Below are 20541 nucleotides of genomic sequence, written 5' to 3' on the forward strand. Positions count from 1 at the left end.
TCCCGATCTGCATCGTCGGGGGCGAGAGACTGTGCACATTGACTGGCTGAAGCAGTATTATGATCCGTCCACCTCTTCCTAGGTCGCCAGGATGGCTACTCTTCAATTCAGGGGGTGATTGTGACGAAGAAGATCGGCAGGCTGAAAAGCCCCGTTGCCATTGCGTGGCTCGTACCCAGTTCGTTCGCTGGCTGCGCCCTACCTGCTGTTGCCGCGTTAGTCGCTGCTTCCCTACGACACGAATAAACGCCCTTAACAATATATATATATATATATATTGTGGGGATGCGCAACTCTCATGCATCCCCTGATATCTTGTTTTCCCGCATAGCTTCGATCTCCTGCAGTGCGGCTTCGCCGCGTGGCCTGGTGCCCGCAGCGGTCGGAGTGGTTGAAGTGCAGTGCGAGAGATGGCGCGAGTGTTGCGCTGCTAGCGCCGCCTCACGGCAGGGTTACTTGGGGGTGCAGGAAAGATAAGGGGGCTTTTGGGCGGCGGTCCGGCGAGCGCGGCGGACATCCCGTGCGTGCGCCAATCCATGCTTCTGCGAGACCGTCTCGCATGGCCGCCTTCGAACGCGCCACCGTTCGCGTGACCGTACATGCGAACGACCAGGCGTTGGGATCCAGCATGGGGCGAACATATTCGCTCGTTATCTGGTCGCGGTGAGTCGGACTTCTAGATTTGTCGCACGCCCATTGGCATGTTTTGTGGATAGCAACTCGGCTAGCAGGCATTGACCTATGAAAGGTGCAATAAATGCCCTTGTGATTGTTTGCACTACTGTGTTGTCGTTCCTTTGTCCCAATAGTATGGGTGTGAGAACCCCACAATATATATATATATATATATATATATATATATATATATATATATATAAACACACACACACTAGAATGACTATAGGCAACGCAAGAGAGTAAGCTTTAAAATGTACATTTCTTGCATTAAGTGAGGTCCTAAAATTTTACTTCATAAATAAAACTACCCTTTTTGCTCTCTCACCCCTTTTTCTTAATTCACACAGCTTTTGAACAATAGGCAACCTGTGAAAGCCAGCATTGCATCCTACTTATGGACTTACTCACCACTTTAAATATCTGAGGCACTAGAAGAATACCAACAAGTGCTCGAAGGATCATCCCCAGGGTTCAGCATTGATTTGCCATGTGATAAACCCCCAAATCAGGTAACACAACTTTGAAGCAGTGGTAAGCAAGATAGACTGGCGAAAGCGTCTCGTTGAATAGCATGGACCTCAGGCAAATGGAAATATGAGGAACATACACACACATACTAATAAACAACCACGATGCCACCAACCCACACAACACAACATAAGAGAGGAGTTCAGAGACCATACCTTCTGGGCAAACTTTTTGATTCAACAGGACAAGGACAGCACAGTGGCAAACAATACTGAGCACACTCAAGAAAGGAGATTAAAACCTGTGCAACGCTCAACTTACCTGCCTCATGATACTCACTCTCATTCAAATGTAAAAGGAACCAACATCATTTTTAACCAGGGCTTTGTTAGACCAGGTGCAAGACAAACCCTGATTTCTGTAGATATTGTCAGGACAAGTAAGTTCACACGTGGCATGAAAAATCAAAATTGACTTACCGATAGCCAACTACCTTATATATATTACACCCAACTACATTAATGAATGTGGCTGTATGAACAGTAACACTTACTCACTGTACTGAAGTAGGTTAAAAAATATAAGAGACCAAGCACCACTCACACATGCCCAAAATTAAGCAGCAAACACTAAAATTCAGAATGGAAGCTTCAATAAGTTGGTTATCTTATCAAAATTAGCCAATGAAGTACCCATGTACATGTCTGATCAATAGAAAGTTAAATGCCAATTGTAACTTCCTTCAAAATATAAAAAGCCAGACATTAAAAGTTAAGATTTCATAGACAATGCTGGCAGGAAAGGAGCAATTTTTTTATTATACAAACAAAAATATTTTGTACTGGCTACCCTGTAAGTTACCATAAGGATAAGATGTCAAGAATAAGCCCATATAATGAAAAATGCCTCATTACAGTGCACTAAAGCAGAATAAGCTTTTGTAGTAAACGACAGCAAATTTCCACCAATGAGCCTGTTCATTAAATTTTTAAATTTTAATTCTAGTGTGCAAGCACCATAAATGCACCAATCGTAGGCCATGCATCCAGCAATGAAAATGATGCCAACACAGCACGAATGAGACAGGTAATCTGTGACTGTCATTGCACATCTACCAATGTGGGGAACTTGCAATTTCAAAATTAGTAAGGTAAACACTCATGGTTAAAAGCTAGAGCATGATCGCTTCGGATGCCAGATAAAATTTAAGTGGCACAAACAGAATATGATATGGTTAGTAAGAATGATGCAACTTAGTAGTGGCAAAGCACAAAAAAAAAAAAGACTTTTGGTTCATGCTCACCCACAGCTCGAAAATAATCTGAAAAGAACCAAAGAATTTGAAAGCTCAGCATGCAAGTATGAAGCAAGTCACCTTTTAGATCTTTGCCACACTAGTAACATTAATTTCAACAAAAAGCTCTCACTATGACACTAATACAGTCATCATGGGGTAGTAAATTTTGAAATGTAGCTTGCAGAAAAAAATAAGTGGAAATCACCATATTTAAAACACAAATGGATAAAAAAAAGTAAATGCCATTTAAACAGTTACAGCTAGCTGATATAAGCAGCTGACAATATCTTGTCCTATTCTGGTTAGCATCGCATAGCATAACCAATATTGGCTTTATATGCCTCTAGAAAATTCTTTTCAAACAAACGCAACTTCTCTGCTCATTTTTACAGCCTAGTTCAACAGTCAATGACAACCTAAGGATAAAGTGGCAGAAACATTACTATCCAATTTGTATAGATGCATCAGCCAATCAGGCTCCCTCATTTTCGTGATGCATGGCAGAGAGAAAGTTCTTTAAGTATCAACTTTCTTGGAAGCTGTTTTTGAACAGTGCCGTTCTGCGGTTAAAGCTTGTACTGAATTCTTAGGTTGTCACCAAGTATAATATAATCAGTCCACCAATAGCCAATAGAAAACTACCAGACTCATATGCAACATGAGCGCCTGGTCATTGCCCTACCGTATGAAAAAGAACAAAAGGTAAAAGCCAACCAAGAATTACACAAGGGCCACACAAGCACAAATGTGCACATAGATCTATGAACAAGAAGGGGGGTGGGAACCAAGGGGCCCAAATTACATAGGTCACAACATTATGAAGCCAACACAATGAAACTTTCAGTGAAGTCTTCGTTATCTTTTGGCTTTACATAGATCTATGATGCACACATACCTTACATTACAGGTGTAAATAGAAATTGCATGATCGTTAAGGGTTGGCAATAGTCAAATAAGCTTATAACAACATTCAAGAACCAAGAAAATTTCGTTGCTATAACCGATAATTGTTACAGTTAGGCTGCACGGAAAAAATAGAGTGGGCAGATACCAAAACATTTTGATTAGACAGAAAGAATTACAGTCAAACCCACTTATAATGTTACCAGTTTTAACAATACTCAGATGTAACAATGATCAGAGCACTGCTACTACAGTCGAATCTCGATAATTCGAACTCAAAGGGGCCCAAGAATTTGTTCAAATTGCAAAATGCGAAAACACCCGTGTATCAAATAAGGACTTAAGCTAATTCAAACCATGTGGCTTGTCAGGACAGTGGAACACAGCCAAAAAATAGCTGGGAAGTAGACATCTGTAAGGCATAAATAGCCATGTTTGTGTTTGATATTCAGGTTACTGCGTTTTGACAGGAACTACAGTGAAATGGAAGCTACTTACTAAATTGCCTGAAACGTAACCCTTCCTTAGGTATCCTTGTATACCTGTACTGGTTGTATATCTGTTTGAATGCAATTATGTCAACCTATCAGCCCATGTAATAACCCATAATTCTGTCTGGGACTATGTTTAATTCAACATCGAATAATTCAAACTTCTGGCAATTCAGATGCAAATTTGTGGTCAGTTTGAATTAACAAGAGTCAACTGCACATAAAAGTTGCCCAATTCAAACATCCTTTTCACTTACCATTCCTTGCACAATGCCTCTGCAAACAGCGAAGTATTTCCCCAACCGCAGGTTGCTAAGCATGTTCAGAAACCTTGCTTTTTCTTTAGAATTTAAGCAATGACAGACACTTGTCTTACAAGCTGAATGTGTGTGCACACACAATCACAATTGCATATGCAAGGAGGCAAGGTCCAAAGACGTACTTTTCTTAGGTTCACCAACTCGATTAAGCCAAAAGTTTGTCTGGAGAAACATTGAAAGATTCTTCTAACAATTCAACCAGAAATCCATGCACCTAACATGCTCAGATACATACAAAAATATTATAATAAATGTGTTTCGGGAAATAAAATAAAGAAAAACTTCAACAAGAGGGCATATTCCAATTCTGATTCTGGTAAGGACAGTCCCCAAGTGACACACACCGATTGGTTAGAGCAGGGAACAGTGGGCAGATCAATGTTGCTGCAACAAGATGCATTGATGCTTTAGCTGTGAAAACATGTGTTTGCATGTGTGTGTGTGTAAGGAAGATGCATTTGAGGTATACAATGTCATGCCAGTCTAGGATACTGAATATTCGAATGCAAATGGAAAAAAAAAATTGACCAATGATTTTGGCGTTCACAACAAAGTTTCCTCACTCACTCACCAATGATTACGATACTCCTTAATAAGAAATTTGAGTGCAGATGTTTTGAATTCGCGATATATTGAGGCAAAGAATTTGAACCTGAATGGCAGGGTCCTCTCGACGGCAGTGCTGAGCCTCTGCTCAGGCAGCTTGTTTAGCAGCACAGGCAGACGAAGCACTTCCACTGGTTGCGTCGCTCATTGTTGAGAAAGAAAGCATGAAGACGGAAATGCGTGGCTCACGCTGAGCGCATTCTTTAGCAGCGGTGGCGCAGGCAAAATGGCATATGTGCAGTGGGCCTGAAGCCCACGCCAGCGCTTTGTTTCCATAAATGGTATCAGTGGACGCGCTCGCTGCATGCTTTAGTAATGACGTCATCGGCGACCGGGTGACAGAACACGCTACTATGACGTCATCTCGTAGCGGGTCGCAGTCGTGGAGCACGTCTCGTGCGGCACACCGCTTTCCTTATCACCCTTTCACCATACTCTCCTCCTCCGCTTTCCTCCTTATGCTTCCACTGTACCCTCTTCCTCTGCTTTCCTCCTTGCAGTCTCTTCGCTATCACCACCTTTCATCGTCTGCTGTGCTACGTGTTCATTCTGCCGGTTACACCGATGCTGAGGTGCACACTCAAAACACGAATGGGCGCCTAGGAGCTGCGCGCTAAAAGATTTTGGTTTATAGCTTCCCAAATTGCACAGTCGACTTCCTATAATTCGATCCTGACAAGACCCACAAAATTGATCGAATTAAACAAGAGAAAAAAAAAATGCACCAGAAGACATCACTAATTCATAAAATTTAATGTCTGTAATGTCCACCACCATCACTCTCTGACAGTGCTTTATTGCTGTCTATAAAGAATCGCATGTCATCCTCCATATGGTTCATAGCACATTTTATATTCTGGAGGATGATGGCTAATACCTAGAAAAACTACTTCTCTAGTTCGTTCTGCGATGCATGCAATTCTTCGGAACGCCAAGAAGTGACACAACATGTTGCCACAAGCTTAACATGTAAAATAACTTATTGTTTGAATGTGTTTTCGTAATCAGACTGAAAGCGGTGTGTCGTCCTAATTATTTTGTGCGAGAACCCGCTCTGTCACCATCCATGGTAGCCATCTTGTTATGGCAGTGGCGATGGCGCTGGCTAGGCTGGTTCTGACGATAGGCTGTTGTGAACACAGTTTTAATTTTAGTTTCATATCCGAATGTACACTTCAAGCAATTTATAGACAAATTTTCTTGGATGATGCTGGCTAGGCTGGTTCTGATGATGGGCTGTTGCAAATGCAGTCTTAAATTTGATTTCATATCTGACTGCACCACTCGAACAATTTATGGATGAATTTGCTTGGAAAAAATTTACTGACAATCATGATGCTCCCTAACGTGAAATTTGCGTGCAGCTCTGTACGTGGTTTCATTTTGCATGCCAATATTTTGTATTATGATTATATAGGCATATGCTGTGAGTAGCGTGCTTTGTTTCCGCACTACTCTGGCGCACTACTCTGGCGCCATACCGTAGCCATCATCATCACACAGCCCGTATTGCGCGGCACTACGCATTTCTTCTCACACTTTCGTTCCACCAATGATGGGAGCAGCCTTTTGTCACGGTGAAATCATGCCACCAGTGTCAGCAACAACAACACCCAAGGGAGCATCGCATCAAGCCTTACTCGTAGCCGCTCGCCATCGCCCCTTACAGGAGCAGTGATCCCTGTCACAAAAGCTGGTACAGCAGACTGACCTTAGCAGCTGACGCCGCGAAGCGTAGCCCTGCCCACCTCACTCCACCCTGGTCCCCTTGGAAGCGCAGATAAGATTGCCTATACGGCTGTGGATGCCGTGGCCATCGGAAAGTCAGAGCATGCACAGGCCGTTTCCCCTCCACTCCTCCTCTACTTTCCTCCTCGTGAGCCCTTCTTTCATCTTCCACTGCGCTCCATCACTTTCTTTCACCATGCTCGTTCGCTCGGTTACAAGGTATGACACCGAGGCACGCTGACGCTTAACGCAGGAATGGCCGTATAAGAGCTGCGCTCTAGAAAGGTATAATTGGGTGACCAGTGCAATAATTCATAGTGAGCTACCATATTCACTTTGACATATTCCTGGGGCAGGCCGAAAATAGGCATTTTCAATGGAAGATTATATGTATTCGAAGCATTCACTGTAGCCTGAGCACCACCAAGACAACACTGACACTATTGAAGTCACCATTGCCATGACTGCTGGAATCAGGGACCATGCAAGATGACCAGCCCAGTTCAAATAATCTGGTGAAGACTAATTTCAAGATTAAAGAACCCTCAAATGATTTTGACAATTTTGTACAATTGTACTGAGTCGTTAGAGTACATCCTTCTGATCATTCATTGACGCATCTAAGTGCTCTGCGTAAAGCATGTAATTTATTATAAGGTTTTAAAAATGCATATCGCTGCCAATCGTAGCACACTGCCTGGTGGAATTTTCAGCCGCCCCTACCCATATGACGTAAATCACCCAATTGACGTCAGTAAGGCGAGCTATCTGATTGGCTGCCCAGGGCGCGTCATTGATAATTTTTCCATCTTTATGGTGAACAAATGATGTTCACAATAGTTGGAATGTTAGTTCATTTGTTTCTATAAAAAGGAAGTAACAGAAAGAGAACACACAAGAACAATTTCTCTCCACACTTAAGTACTTCTAGCACACAGCAAGCGTTGCCTGCTTGTGTTACAACGTACTCCATTTTGACGAGAGCTCCGAAGTCAGAGTCGGTCTCAGTCTTTTCGCGAGCACTATGATTCGACTTTGTTGCATTGTGGACTGCAAACGCAGCGACTGGCAATATGTCAAGCTGCGAGATCGTGTCCCACTGCAAGGCAGCAGACGAGTGGACTGGCTACAGCACATCAGACTGCCGCTATACGATCAGCGCCAAGATTTGCATGTTTGCGGCCATCACTTTACACCTGAAGATTACTAACGCAATAGCGTTTCACGAGTCCGGTATTAGGGTAAATGCAAGATCAAGGGGACAGAGCCTGGCCGTTAGACCGTGTCGTTTCACGAGATGAGCAGAAGCGCAAATGTGAATGGTCTGCACGGTGCAGCCACCTGGTGGCACAGAGCTCAACCACACACAGTAGCACTAACGAAATGTATTCTTCTTTGCTGATGGTGTAAATTGTTCGCAGGAGTGTAATCGTTAACACATTGTTTTTGTATACGTTTAAAATGTTTTACACTTGGTTAGTGCAATATTAGCTCTTTGTTTGGCTGGTTAAGCTCTGCGCCAACGGGTGGCTGGACTGTGGAGACCGATCAGGCAGCTCACGTACATCTACGCTAAAGTTCCTTCATCAGCTTGAGTTTATGCCTACACCGTTCCGTCGAAACACCCAGCTTGCCTGTGGCTACCGGAATACCAGATATGTTCGGCACTGCGACAGAATGCTCGCAACGCACGTTGCTTTGATAGCTCTCGCTTGGGGTCGACTGCCATGCAGTTGGCGGAGAGTTTGGAGAGGCTTCGCGCGCTCGCTCCTAAAGAACCGGGAGTCGACATGACGGGCCATGACAGAGCCAGTGAAGGCGGAGCTTAGCCCCGATCACTCGGCGAATGAGTTGAGGAGAAAATGCATGTCTATGGAGGAGGGTAACTTGTAATCGTCCATAGCTCTCTTAATATGAGACGTTTCACACAAACTGTGGTGCGAATTATTAACTTTAGCTGTACCCTAAGCGTCTACAAAATTTGTCCGAACCGTTTCAGGGATCCTTCAAGATAACAAAAGTTTGGTCCAATAGAAATGTTTGGGCACTGGCCAGAACTTTCAGTCAAGATCGAATTAGTTGAATTAAAATTAAAAGGTGTACCGTACTCTGACAGCCTATAATCTTCTACTACTACTAGTACTACTACTATGAGTAAGCTATAAATGGGGTGGTATGCAATACCAGATTTGAATGGATCGTGTTTGTTTTGGGATATTCCAACCACATGGGCAGGTTCACACTCCCAAAACAAGCGAAGGAGACCATCATTTGCAGATTCCGTAAGTACAGTTGAAAACTTTGCTTCGATCACCATAAACACTGTAGTTACCAATTTCCCTGATTTAAAACTGATGTGAAAATTTACTGTTCTTTTTTCCTCAAGTTTAGGCCCAAAAAATTACATGAAATTTCCAGGTTTCCCCTGATGGTAGACACACTGGGATATCCTCATTATCCTAAGTGTTTGCTGCTGTCTCCTGGCTTATGCAAGTCCCATGATAGATGGACAGGCCAGTCCACTGTTAGAGGGAACATGCAAACATGTGACTCATGTGGCTCCGCGCAGTGCTATTTAAGAGAAACGATGAAAACCAAGTGAATGCATGAAACAGCACAGGGGCGGAACATGCTATGCGTTGGCTGCTGACCCCCGTCCCCCCTTTGTTTTACGTGCATGTGGCCACCCTGCCATGCAATGACTAGTCAAGAGCCCCCGCTTCAAGGAGAAACATTTAATTTTGTGTACTGCCACCCATGAAATGTAGAAAGCACATAAGTACATTCACTTCTACTGCAGTGGCGTAGAATGCAAATAAGCAGCAGCGGAACTGTGTTTTTGGAGAACGGCATTTTTAAACACCCAAATAATGTTGCCGTGCTGTGTCTTGCATGAGCATTCCGCAGTCAGAAACACATTCACAACACCATCGGTATTTGCAAATTCTTCAGTTTGTACTTGCTTATATACATTAGTGTCACTCCTTCACTATCATTTTGGAAGAGCGATACTTCTGAACGACTATATACATGTTCATGTTTCCTGATTCACCAACAGTAGCTTTACATGCGTTTCATATCTTCCGGCAACTCGACAGACTAAGTACATCGTAGCAAGACATCACTGAAACATGCCATGTAAAACAGTGCCAAAAACAAACTGCGGTATTACTCATGCTCGTTTCGTTGAGTCAATTGCCAAGCTCCATCCACGAGGTGAATGTGTTTCAATGCGTCATGCAGTAACGCCTGAACACGAAGCTTCCTCCAGAAAAACAGCACTCCATGTCACCTATAATATTCTGAAAGCTTGATAATTTCTTTGCTCTTCGCATCCATGGCCGGGCTGGCAAATCAAGTGCAACTTTGGTGCTTTAAATCACATTCATTACAACCGTGACTCAAGACGTGGTTGCCCAGCCGTATGCCATGCCTCACGCTGTGCGCAGGCGAAGCGATGGGAATCAGAAGACAATGCGCGGCATGCGCCGCCTCTGCACCGTTTCGCGCATGTTCTTCATTTTCACCGCCTCCCGTACACTGTGCGGAGTATCAGCCATGCGCTCGCATTTTCCCTCTAATAGTAGACCAGCCTGTACATGCCGAGCTAGCAGCAAATGTGAGCACGGTATGAACAACAAGGATTAAACATGGAAACAAATGTGGCACTGTATCATTTTTCAGTCCTTGTCTTTTGCACTGTACCCACTGTTGCTAGAAATTACCAACTCACCTAAGCTTTTACATCAACACAAGCCGGAATTTTGGAAAAGAAGGCAAAGGGCCTTTTACCAGGGTGTCTACAAAGTTGACATTTCCAAATTCCCTGAACGAGACAAAACTTTGTTTTATGTCAAGATGGGCTGACACCATGTTGCCCAATGCTGTCCCTCTCTAGTAAGCAAGTTGAAACAAAAAATAACTTAATCCAGTTTGAACAGTAAGGAGTAATGTCTATTTTATTCAAAATGAAAACAGAAGGAAGGTGTTAGTAAAATGCACAGCGAATAACATATATTAAAAAAAATATGTAAAACCCATTCCAAGTCTAGTCGAGCATTTTCAAATATGAATGAAAAGGAGATGCATACATAAGTAAATATTTTCAAATATGAGCTATTTCTATCAACTGATAGCAAGCTCATTGGTATGAGGCCTGAACTTTGTCATAACTAAGATTCTCTCTCAGCAGCTGGAAAGTCAACCTCAGCTGTCCTGACATACTCTTAGCCCATACACAACATATCAATATTGGGTTTCACGGCTTTAAAGAGTTTATCTTGGTTTGGATGAGGGACACCTGCATCTCGGCGTGAGCCAACAGATTGTTTTTTGAGCTCAAGCTCCTTCAAAAAGGCGGTGGCATGCTTCCTTTCCCATTCATTCCTCAATACATCGGTCTGTTCTGTTTTCGTCCTCCTTCCGCCACACGTTCGCCCTTCGCTCCATGGACCATTTGAAGCATCCTCTTGGTCAGTTGTACAGTCAACATCCAATTTTTCGGACTCCCTAGGGTCCGAAATATCGGGCAGCCCGAAAAACATGAATGAATGTCTAACTGCCCTTAGGGCTCGAATTGCCACAGGCACGCCTGAAAAAGCACTTAAGGCCTGTCGGTACTCACTTGAGCCACTTGAGCCATATCGGTAGCACTTGAGCCATATCGGTACTCGTAGTGTGACAGGAGATGGGGGCGCATGCATGTATAATTAAGGAATACATACTGTGTCTCGTGACAATTGCCCCTTCCTACACATGTCAAGCTTCACGCAATATGTTGCACATGCTTCACCGCATACCAATGCTGGATTGAGGTGAAACTAACTTTTGGAAATGGGCATTACGAAACACACTGTGCTTTCCGAGCTTCTAAGCCAATCGCATTGATTACAAAGGCGGAGTCAGTGCCATTGCTGCCAGTGGCAAATTCCTTCAATGTAAAACACAGCACCGCACAGCAAGAAGCTTAATAGCGAACGTAGAAGCAGCTAGGCCTAGCGTTGCCGCGGTGGTGGCTATGTCTGCCAGCAGATCTGCCTGCAAGAGCGCTGGCTCGAGGTGGCGAGATAATCAAAATGGGGGCGGTGGTGGCTTTCATTAATGCCATTTCAAACCTGCAGCCAGGGCAAGAAGTCCGAAATATCGGACGGCGAAGTGTTTTTGCGTCCTAAATTTCAGACATTCTTATACATTGACTGTATGGGGTACATGGTGGTGCCGCGAAGCTGTGCAAATTATCGGGCATATCTGAAAAATCTGGCTTCTGGAAAATCGGTCATTAACTGTATCTGGCAACTCCTTGAGCCGATGACACAGCGTCAATGACGATTCGTTGCAATTCCTCTGTTACTGGAGCCAGCATTAACGCGACTTTTGTTCCCTTTCAATAAAATTACAGCTAGTTTTCCCTGATAGGAACACAAAACCCTCGAGTTTTCCCCGAGTATTTCTAGACTATTCAAATTCCCTGAAAATTCCCAGTTTTCCCGGTTGGTAGACACACTGTTTACAAATTAACAAATGCAACACCAGTAGCACCATCTGTTTCAGTTTCAGCCTGGGGGCTACAAAAAAAAAACTTTGTACAACATTTCATAGGTTTTTTTGTTCTGGAGGAAGCAGCTTGCACAAAAGACCCACCAACGACTCCTGCTTTTGTGCCACAAGCAGTCATTCACATACAGTGGCAGTCAACATGGTTCCTGTATCACCATACACAGTCAGTTATGTTTCCTTACTCGGCGTGCTTCCTTTAAGAGGAAGCTTCAGCCTGGGCCCAACTCCATTGCCGCCTATTCAAATGCATGTAAAACGCAGGAACGCTTTTCTGCGATAATAACCACCGGGTCAATTTTAATGAAATTTGTTGCATTTGAGAGAGAATGTTAAATTCTAGTAACTGTTGGAAGTAGAAGTTTCATCTAGGGGCCGAATATTTGAAAAGGAAATTTCAGAAAGAAGAAAGTTCGAAAAAAAATGGAATCACGAAGTTTACAAATTCGTAGCTCTACCCTAAGAACAGGTAATGCATTCATTAGAGCATCCAAAGTGTACAAATTTGATTTATCAATTTGCATTTTACCTGAATTAGTTACACTGTTTACAAGGGTTTTGCATAAGTCCTACTCATATATTAGTGATATATTTGAGAGCCATATATAATAGATCAAGTTTGTTTGCTTTAGACATACTATTACTTAATGAAAAGAGCTCTATGAAGACGCGGACTAAAAGAACAACATGTACGGCGGACAAGGCGCTACTTCCAACTAAATGTTTTTTTGAAGAAACAGGACTTTAAATAGATGCAACCAAGAATGGCCCATCGTGACATCACGACCTCCCTATCTCATTAGAAAAGCTATCTCTTTTTCGGTAAGCGTCACTGAAGGGCAACTAATGCACATGCCCTCGGCCTTTGCAATGTAAAAAGCTTCTAATATCTCCTGTTCTAGTCTATCTCTAGACCATGCCAGAAACCTGGTGTCGCAAAGATACAGACGGCAATCGTGACGTTTACAGTGTTCTGCCAGATGGCCCCCCGACATACTATTAGATACAATTTGCAGAATTGTGGTATAATTTTTCATTGCTGAGTCAGAGTTGTCAACATAGTTTTGTTTTCTGAAAATTTACGATTTTCAACTACGATTTTCAACCTCGATATAGCGAAGTCGGTAAAATCGGCAATTTGCATTGGTATATCAAAATTTCGTTGCATTGAAATTTGACCTTTTATGCAAATAATTACCGTCGCCGATCTTGTTTTTCTTGCACAGAAAGGGGCCACAGAATTTTCCAAATTGTCGGACAATCGCAAAAAGCAAGTTTGTATGAAGAAACAATTCATTTTGATAAATTTGGCAGTCGGCGACAAATGATACGGTTTCATGCCACGTACGTTGACGATATCTTCACATCAGCGGTATGAATTAGGCTAAGCTAGCCACGCTTTCGCATGGACTCTGCCCCTGCGGCCGATATCGTCACCCGTACTGGGACGACGCAATCGGGAAAAGCGCCGGCAGCGGGGAGCGAATGCTCCATCGGTCTCTCGCTCCAACGGGTCACCGAAACTCGAGATTATGCAACCACGAATACTAAACAAGCAGGTGGGCAGCTTACATGGTGCCAAGCTGTCTCGGCATGCCCACACTTTGCACATGCGGCAGCAGCTGCGTATGTGCTCAGTCGCGCCTACAAGCATGCGCAGCCATGGCCGAGACGCACAGCGGAAATGGCGAAGCACCAACTTATCCCCCCCCCCCCCCGCCTCTCGCGCATGTTTGATCGCATTACCGCGAGTGAGCTCCCCTCCACCTCTCTCCCTCTGCTCACGCGGGAAGGCAGCACTCGTGAAGCCACCATCTTTTTTTGTCTCACCCTCACGCACTTTCACTCGCATCTAAAGCACAAAGTGCATGGGCCGTGATAGAATCTTATCGCACTTGGACTTTATACGGAACATGATGCAGCTCCACTTCAGCGGTCACTCTTGTCCAGCCTCATGCAATTTGAAAGGTGTGTTTGCAAGCAGCCGCTTGTAATTCAATCATTTGACCATATGTGTCGAAGAAAAAAAAAGGAAGAAAAATATAGGTGCTAGCATCCAGCCGTGGTCCAACTGAGACGAAGCGGTGGAGTCCGCATCGTCACAGTCATTAGTGGATATTGCATGCCATGGAGGATGGAAAAACCAAGGAGAGGCCCTGACGTCACTCTTTATGAAGCTCCTCTCTTCTTTAAATTTCTCGCCTTTGGCCCGCAACCACACCAAGCTGCACGGACGTGCAAGCGCCATACTAATCCAACCAACAAATTCGACTGCAGTGCATACCATCACAATACCATTGCCTCAGTTTTGTACTCTAGCTTTGAAAGGAGTTGTAACAAGCCACAGCACGCCGACAAAGAGGCCAGCAGAGGAGAATGCCATTACGTGTTTAAATACACTGACTGCGGCCTGAAGTATATTGTTCTCACAGTAAGTGAAGCTTCACAGAACAATGTTCTGTGGTATCCTCTGTGCGGTGCCAAACAGTAAGCGCATATGTGTGCGGCTCTCGCTTTCACCAGGCTTACGTGAGACCATCAGCCATTGGATGTGCACACAGGTGTGCGGTCTGTCGGGCCTTGTTCACTCTTGCACCGCATCCGCCACCCTTCACTTTCCTATGTTTCTCGAGCAAACAGATAGGACATCTGTGGTAAGGAGGATTCATCTTTTAGTTACTCACAGCAGCCACTTTCCAATCGTTCCACATGGCTATTTTATGTGCCACAAGTGCATCGCCCACTGTCAAAAGCAGGAGCACTGCAAAGCTGTCATTGACCTGCAAACTCCGTCTGACACTGTTCTAGACTATGTCGTTTTATTCCTTCAGTGTATTTTCAATCAATCTTATTTAGTTATCGCTTTCATGTTTTCTGATCAGTGTATAAGCTGCAAAGTGTCTATTTGTTTTTCATGTGTGTAACGTATACATGCAAGCATTCACGTGTTCTGCCCCTCCTGCTTGGGCCCCCACATGGGGCTGCAGTATTGTATAAATAAATAAATACATGATCACGTCAATAGCAACCATGCTTTTGTCCATAGTGGTTGCGGCAAAGAAAAGTTACGTTTTACTCGATGCATGGGTAAATCATGTGCCTTCAGAACTGCGTGGATGCCATCAACTATCACGTTGATAGTGGCCGTGGCTTAGTCCGGAGCTGCGGCAAACAGTAGTTTCATTTTGACTGAGTGCCATGGCTGCGCACTCGATATGACAAACACAGCAGAATCTGTCGAGGATGAAAAGCACCAGCCACATCATAATGGACGAACAATCTGTTGGTGCCCAGTTCAATGGCAAAAAAAATAATTGAGATGTGCGCACAGTAATGAAACGCGCGTTTTCGTCATGAGGTGCACGTGCTGTACTACAAAAGAAAGGCAATGACGACAACAATGACAATGAAGGTGCAAGCGTGATCATGCAATGTCGACCGAAAAAGGAAAAAGACAAAGATGAATTTCCGGAGAGCCTCGTGGCACGAGCGTGGAATGCGGGAGTGGTGCCATTGTGAGGAAACGAAAAAGGCAGCAGTGGCAGCAGAAGCAGCCAGTAGGACGATGAGTCCGAGCTCCTGCTTATGCCTGGCGCTCCTGAGCCTACGATTCAACCATTTAAGTTGGTGCCCCTCTGTGGGACATCTAGTGGAGCATAAACCACAGCCTCTATGATCCTGGACTTGCCTCCTGGCCTGCGTTCCTGCCCCATCGTGGCACGTCGTCTCACCACCCAGCTCCAGCTGGGTACCTCAGCAGCAGCCCTCTCAACGCCTGTACCATTCCGGCCATGATCTCCTCCGGCACCCCGCACCGAATCATATGGTGAAGTGCGAATTTCAATGACCTAATTCTGTAGTGTGCAGACTAGTTAGAGACTATAATTAGAAGTGTTCCATAGTAATGTTTGTTACAAGTTTTATGTCGTTGAATTGATATAAACATGTTTGTGGGTGTGCGACAGAGGGTATAGGTTTAGTATTTTCTTTCCCAAATAACTCTGTACTGACCACATTTCAGAACCTACTACAGTGAAAAGATCAACACAGTGACAGTCACGGATGAAGGCATGTGCTGTGGCTGCGCCGCAAAGGAAGTTGTGAAGCCTTTGCCACCGAGTGCCAATTAGTCACGAGATGACATGAGTTGCAGCTTTTGCACTGCTTTTGTACAGAAAAGAAACACTAGTTGCTGATTAATTCAGTAAATAAAAGTGTGCGACATAGTAAGTACAGTTAAACCTTGATATTACGAAGGCAGTCAAATCAGAAATTTGCTTCGTCATGTTGAAATTTCATTATATTGAAATTCAATCTTTTATACAAATAAGTACATTTGCCAAAGAATTTTTCTTACACAGAAGGGTCAGCAAAGTGTTTTGAATTACTAGACAAATGGAAAAAACAAATTTGAATATGAAAAATATGACATTTTGTTGAATTTGAAAGTTGCCGATGAGATACGGATACATGACGTGTCGACGATATCTTCACATCGGCGGTACGAAGCAAAGCCAGCAATGCTTTCACTTTCACTCAGCTGCCACAGCTGATAGTGTCGCCGGCAGTGGGACAACACTATCACGAGAAGCGCCGGCAGTAGGGAACGAATGCCTCGTCTGCCTCTTGCTTCAACGCGTCTACAATACTCGAGATAACACAACCTCTAGTACTAAACACGTGTGAAAACAGCGTACGACACCACACCATCTAAGTTCACCGGCTTTTACACACGTGGCAGGTTACCTCTAGGACAGGGTGTGCGGGCTGCGTGTAGGCTCAGTCCACCAAAAGCCATACGCAGCCACCGCCGCATTAGAAAAGGAGATGCCCTGCTTCATCGCATCCCTCTCCCCCTTTTGCTTTGCTTGCCCGGATAGACGGCGCTCACCCTCACACGCTTTCACTAGCACCTAAAGTATACAGCTAGTGGGGACACGATATCACCTTATCACACTTGGACTTTATTTGGAACATGACGTTGCTCTGCTTCGGCAGCCCCGCTTGATCGTGCAGCGTTCGATTTGAGAGATGCATTTGCAAGCATCAGCATATAAGTCAAGCATTTGACCATTTGCATTTAGCAAGTTTCCATTTCTTGTCTCGGTGTTCCTTTACGGCAGCAGTGAAATTTCATTATATTGAAATCGTGTATAAACACACTTTGTTATCTTGAACTTCAAAATACGTGGTGTTCTATGGACAAGAAGTTATGAAAAAATAAATACTTTGTCATGTCGAGAAGTTCATTATACTGAAGTTCATTATAATGAGGTTTAACTGCATTTATTAATTTTTTTTTATACCTTAATAACTCCACATTCAATTAATTCTGACATTTTCTTCGGTCCTATGAAATCTGAATTAACAAGGTTTTACTGTAGTTGAAGGATACATGGAACACAGCAGCACGTGGGACATATACCTACTATGCCTCATTCCCTCCACCATGGGGGGCCTATGCAAAGTGCACAATAAGCATTCGTCTCATGGTATCGGGAAGAACAGGACATCCAGTCAACGGAAATTCAAGATGTGTCAAGTTCCTTTTTGCTGAAAGCTAAACTACCAGGTAAAGGAGAGCTTATGGCCCTTTGCCTGTCACCAAAAACTGCATATTTTCATTGAAACAATATTGTGGTTTATGCAACCTGTAGCAAACTTAAGCTTTCCTAGCCAGAGTGTTTCATATTCCCCTGGCCTAGCAGGGCAGAGAATCACAGGAAAATGAAGACTTTAAATATTGTTGTCCTGCCAAAGATAAGTCCATTTGTCGAAACATTGGCTCCAGCTACATCTTTTGTTGCACCACTGTTGATCACCTAAGCTGGCCCAACTGCCTCAGCTGCTTCATTCAATCAGTGCGAGTGCAACTGGGAGACAGTCCTCACACTGAATGAAATCAGGATACAGACACGTAACATGGAGGAAAGAGCCCTAATGAAGCAAGTAAGCGAAACATACCTGGTGGAGGCAGGTGATGCATGCCAGCTGCTTGTGCCTGTGCTCCCTGCTGCATGCCAGGGTGGAACATGCCTTGTTGGCCAACTTGTTGCTGTGTGTGTGGATGACATCACAGTGTAAATCCTTTTCACATTCTTTACATTCTTTATGCATTTTTAGGAATTCTGGCCTCAGTACACTACATACACACTTTATTAAACATGATTTAGCTTTACGCGCAGCACAGAAGCGGTAGCAAACTTGGCACAGCAGAGACTGTCAAGCAACATTCTGGTTTTAGATCAGTGACTTTTTCAGTGACTTTGCTGACACTCATTTCACCTGCTTCAGCAACTCCTCTGAATAATCTTGCTCAAAGAAATTAAGTTACTTTTGGTATATGGCATCTTGCGCTGTTACAAGAAAGTGGCACAAGTCATAATTTCCTCTTTGGATGCCTTTTTGCAATCTTGCACCGACCCATTTTGCAGCACCTTTAAAGCGTTTTTACAAATTGGATTCGTTTTTTTGTAGAACATAATATTCCTAGAATCAAAGAACAGCCCCAAATTCATAAAGATTACGAAAAATTCGAGTGAGTTGACAGGCCACTGTGCATCTGTTGCGCTGGTGCATCCTTACTTGGTGGCGCTGCTGCTGCTGCCTCTGCAATATGTCCCTTTTTAAGAAGCCTCCAGAATATCCACACTGAACGACAATTATGTGCAAACAAAGCAGAAATGCTTGTTCCTCTATCAACTTCACTGCTAAATAACGTGTTTATGCATCACAGCTATTATGGAGGAGTACAAACAAACCTGAAAACTAGGAGTTTGTGAATACCAAATATTCATTTCGGATCAAATATCAAATTGAATCAAGAAAAAAAAAACGGAAACTGAATCAAATATTGAATATCAGAAAATTTTTCACAAAATATAATGTTTACAAATTTTGGGCAAGAAAATGCGGTGCTGCACGTGATCTGGAGTCTCCTAGCATTCCATAACAAGTATGTAGCAAGCTATCAGTAACATAGTTACATAGAAATCAAGATATACAGTACGGTCTACTCTTATTAAAGGGAATACCAAATTAGTATGCCAGCACTGATTATCGCTCAGTTATGGTATATAAAGGTATGCAAAATATACTTTTTATCAATAGACTGTCTGTTGAATAGAATCAAGTGATTTCTTTCCTCTGAAAGAATGAATTAATGACGTTCTGTTGCACTAAATACCAATCAGGTTCTCAGTTTAATAGTGGACCAGTGTTCTACAGCAATCTTCTCTTTATTGCATAGAAAGTTTTGTTTTTCTGTTTTTCTCCAAAATGCAGAAGAGCTATCCCAATTTTACTAATAGGGCGGTGTGACCGACAAAAAAGAATTAAATATGGGGAATGAAATCATATGGGGACACAGTTAGGAACCCAAAGTAACAAAGAACCCAAAGAACCCAAACATTTATTGGGGGTTTAATGTCACTGTTCACAATATGCAACTTTTGAATATTTTTGCTCATCTGCATTCAATGTGGCACAAAATATGTGCGAACAACAGATCATACTGAGCCAGGCATGAGTAGACTTAACTGCAGTTGGAACACTTGGCCCTCTCTGCCTACAAGTAAGTGCCGCATAGTGACGCCCTGCTGCTTCTGCTGGCGAACATCAGTGACGTCCATAAATGTTAATACAGCCGACTCCTGTTGAATCTGCCTTGGTTAAATTGACCTTTTTGCTTAATTTGCACGCACTAAGAAGTCCTGGCTAGGCACCAGAAATTGCTATGGACAGAAAATGAGTTTCGTTCGAATGCGAACACATGGTTCACTCGACCATCGCCGGTGCCCCCTTATTAATGGAGCATGTAATAAGAGCTTGAAAACACAATATTCAGCAGACGGCGTTATTTGTTCACTAGACGATGGTGGCGGCAACAACCTGACCTGCAGTAATCATGACGAATTGCACTGTGCCCTGGATGATGTCTCATTTTCGGATTTTGCCAGCACTGACGTCAGTGTTGGAGTTGGTGGGCAGCCAACCAAAGACGACATGTACAATTATTGAAATGCAGTATTGAAGACAGACTGGCGACAGAATACTTCAAGCAATAAACAATACTGTATTTAAATTATTTTATTTTGTCACCATTTGTTAATTCAATCTTTCAGATAATTCGAGCAATTCTTTCAAGCTTACAAGGATCGAAGGAACGGGAGTCAGCTGTACAATATAAAATATGTTCAAGAAAGTAATGCAATTAAAGGATTATAAATTGGCAGCAGAAGGGTGAGGTGGGTCACTTGGTTCAGGTTCATTTCAAACGCACAAAATAGTGCAAATGGGACACAACGACAAAAAAAGCCAAAGACAAGCACACTGCTTGTGCTCTCCGTTTTTGTATCTTTGCTCTCACCATCTGTTAGCTCGGTCTTGTACCATTGAAATAAGAGAACTAGCAGTGGTTTATAACCAACAGTGCAAAAACAAAAAATGCATCACTGAAAGAGATATAAAAGCAGCCATGTGTGCCTCTCTGTTGATG

The 20541-nt window shown here is 43.4% G+C and overlaps 1 protein-coding gene across 6 annotated transcripts in view; it reads right to left on the minus strand.

Annotated features, from left to right (window-relative positions):
• LOC126542835 (mediator of RNA polymerase II transcription subunit 12-like protein) overlaps nucleotides 1-20541 on the minus strand; it is a 232660-nt gene that overhangs the window by 22846 nt on the left and 189273 nt on the right. For 5 of the 6 annotated variants that reach the window (XR_008615000.2, XM_055077484.2, XM_055077483.2 and 2 more), the window contains exons 39-40: nucleotides 18009-18099; nucleotides 2450-2467 (exon numbers count right to left, since the gene is read on the minus strand). Coding sequence is in view for 5 of the 6 variants with exons in the window: in XM_055077484.2 (XP_054933459.2) it covers nucleotides 2450-2467; nucleotides 18009-18099 (109 nt within the window). In the remaining variant the exon portion in view is untranslated. The remainder of the gene's footprint in view (nucleotides 1-2449; nucleotides 2468-18008; nucleotides 18100-20541) is intronic. The other variant, XM_055077485.2, reaches the window with a different exon arrangement.

This window comes from Dermacentor andersoni, chromosome 2 (assembly GCF_023375885.2).
Source record: "Dermacentor andersoni chromosome 2, qqDerAnde1_hic_scaffold, whole genome shotgun sequence".
Classification (NCBI taxonomy): Eukaryota; Metazoa; Arthropoda; class Arachnida; order Ixodida; family Ixodidae; genus Dermacentor; species Dermacentor andersoni.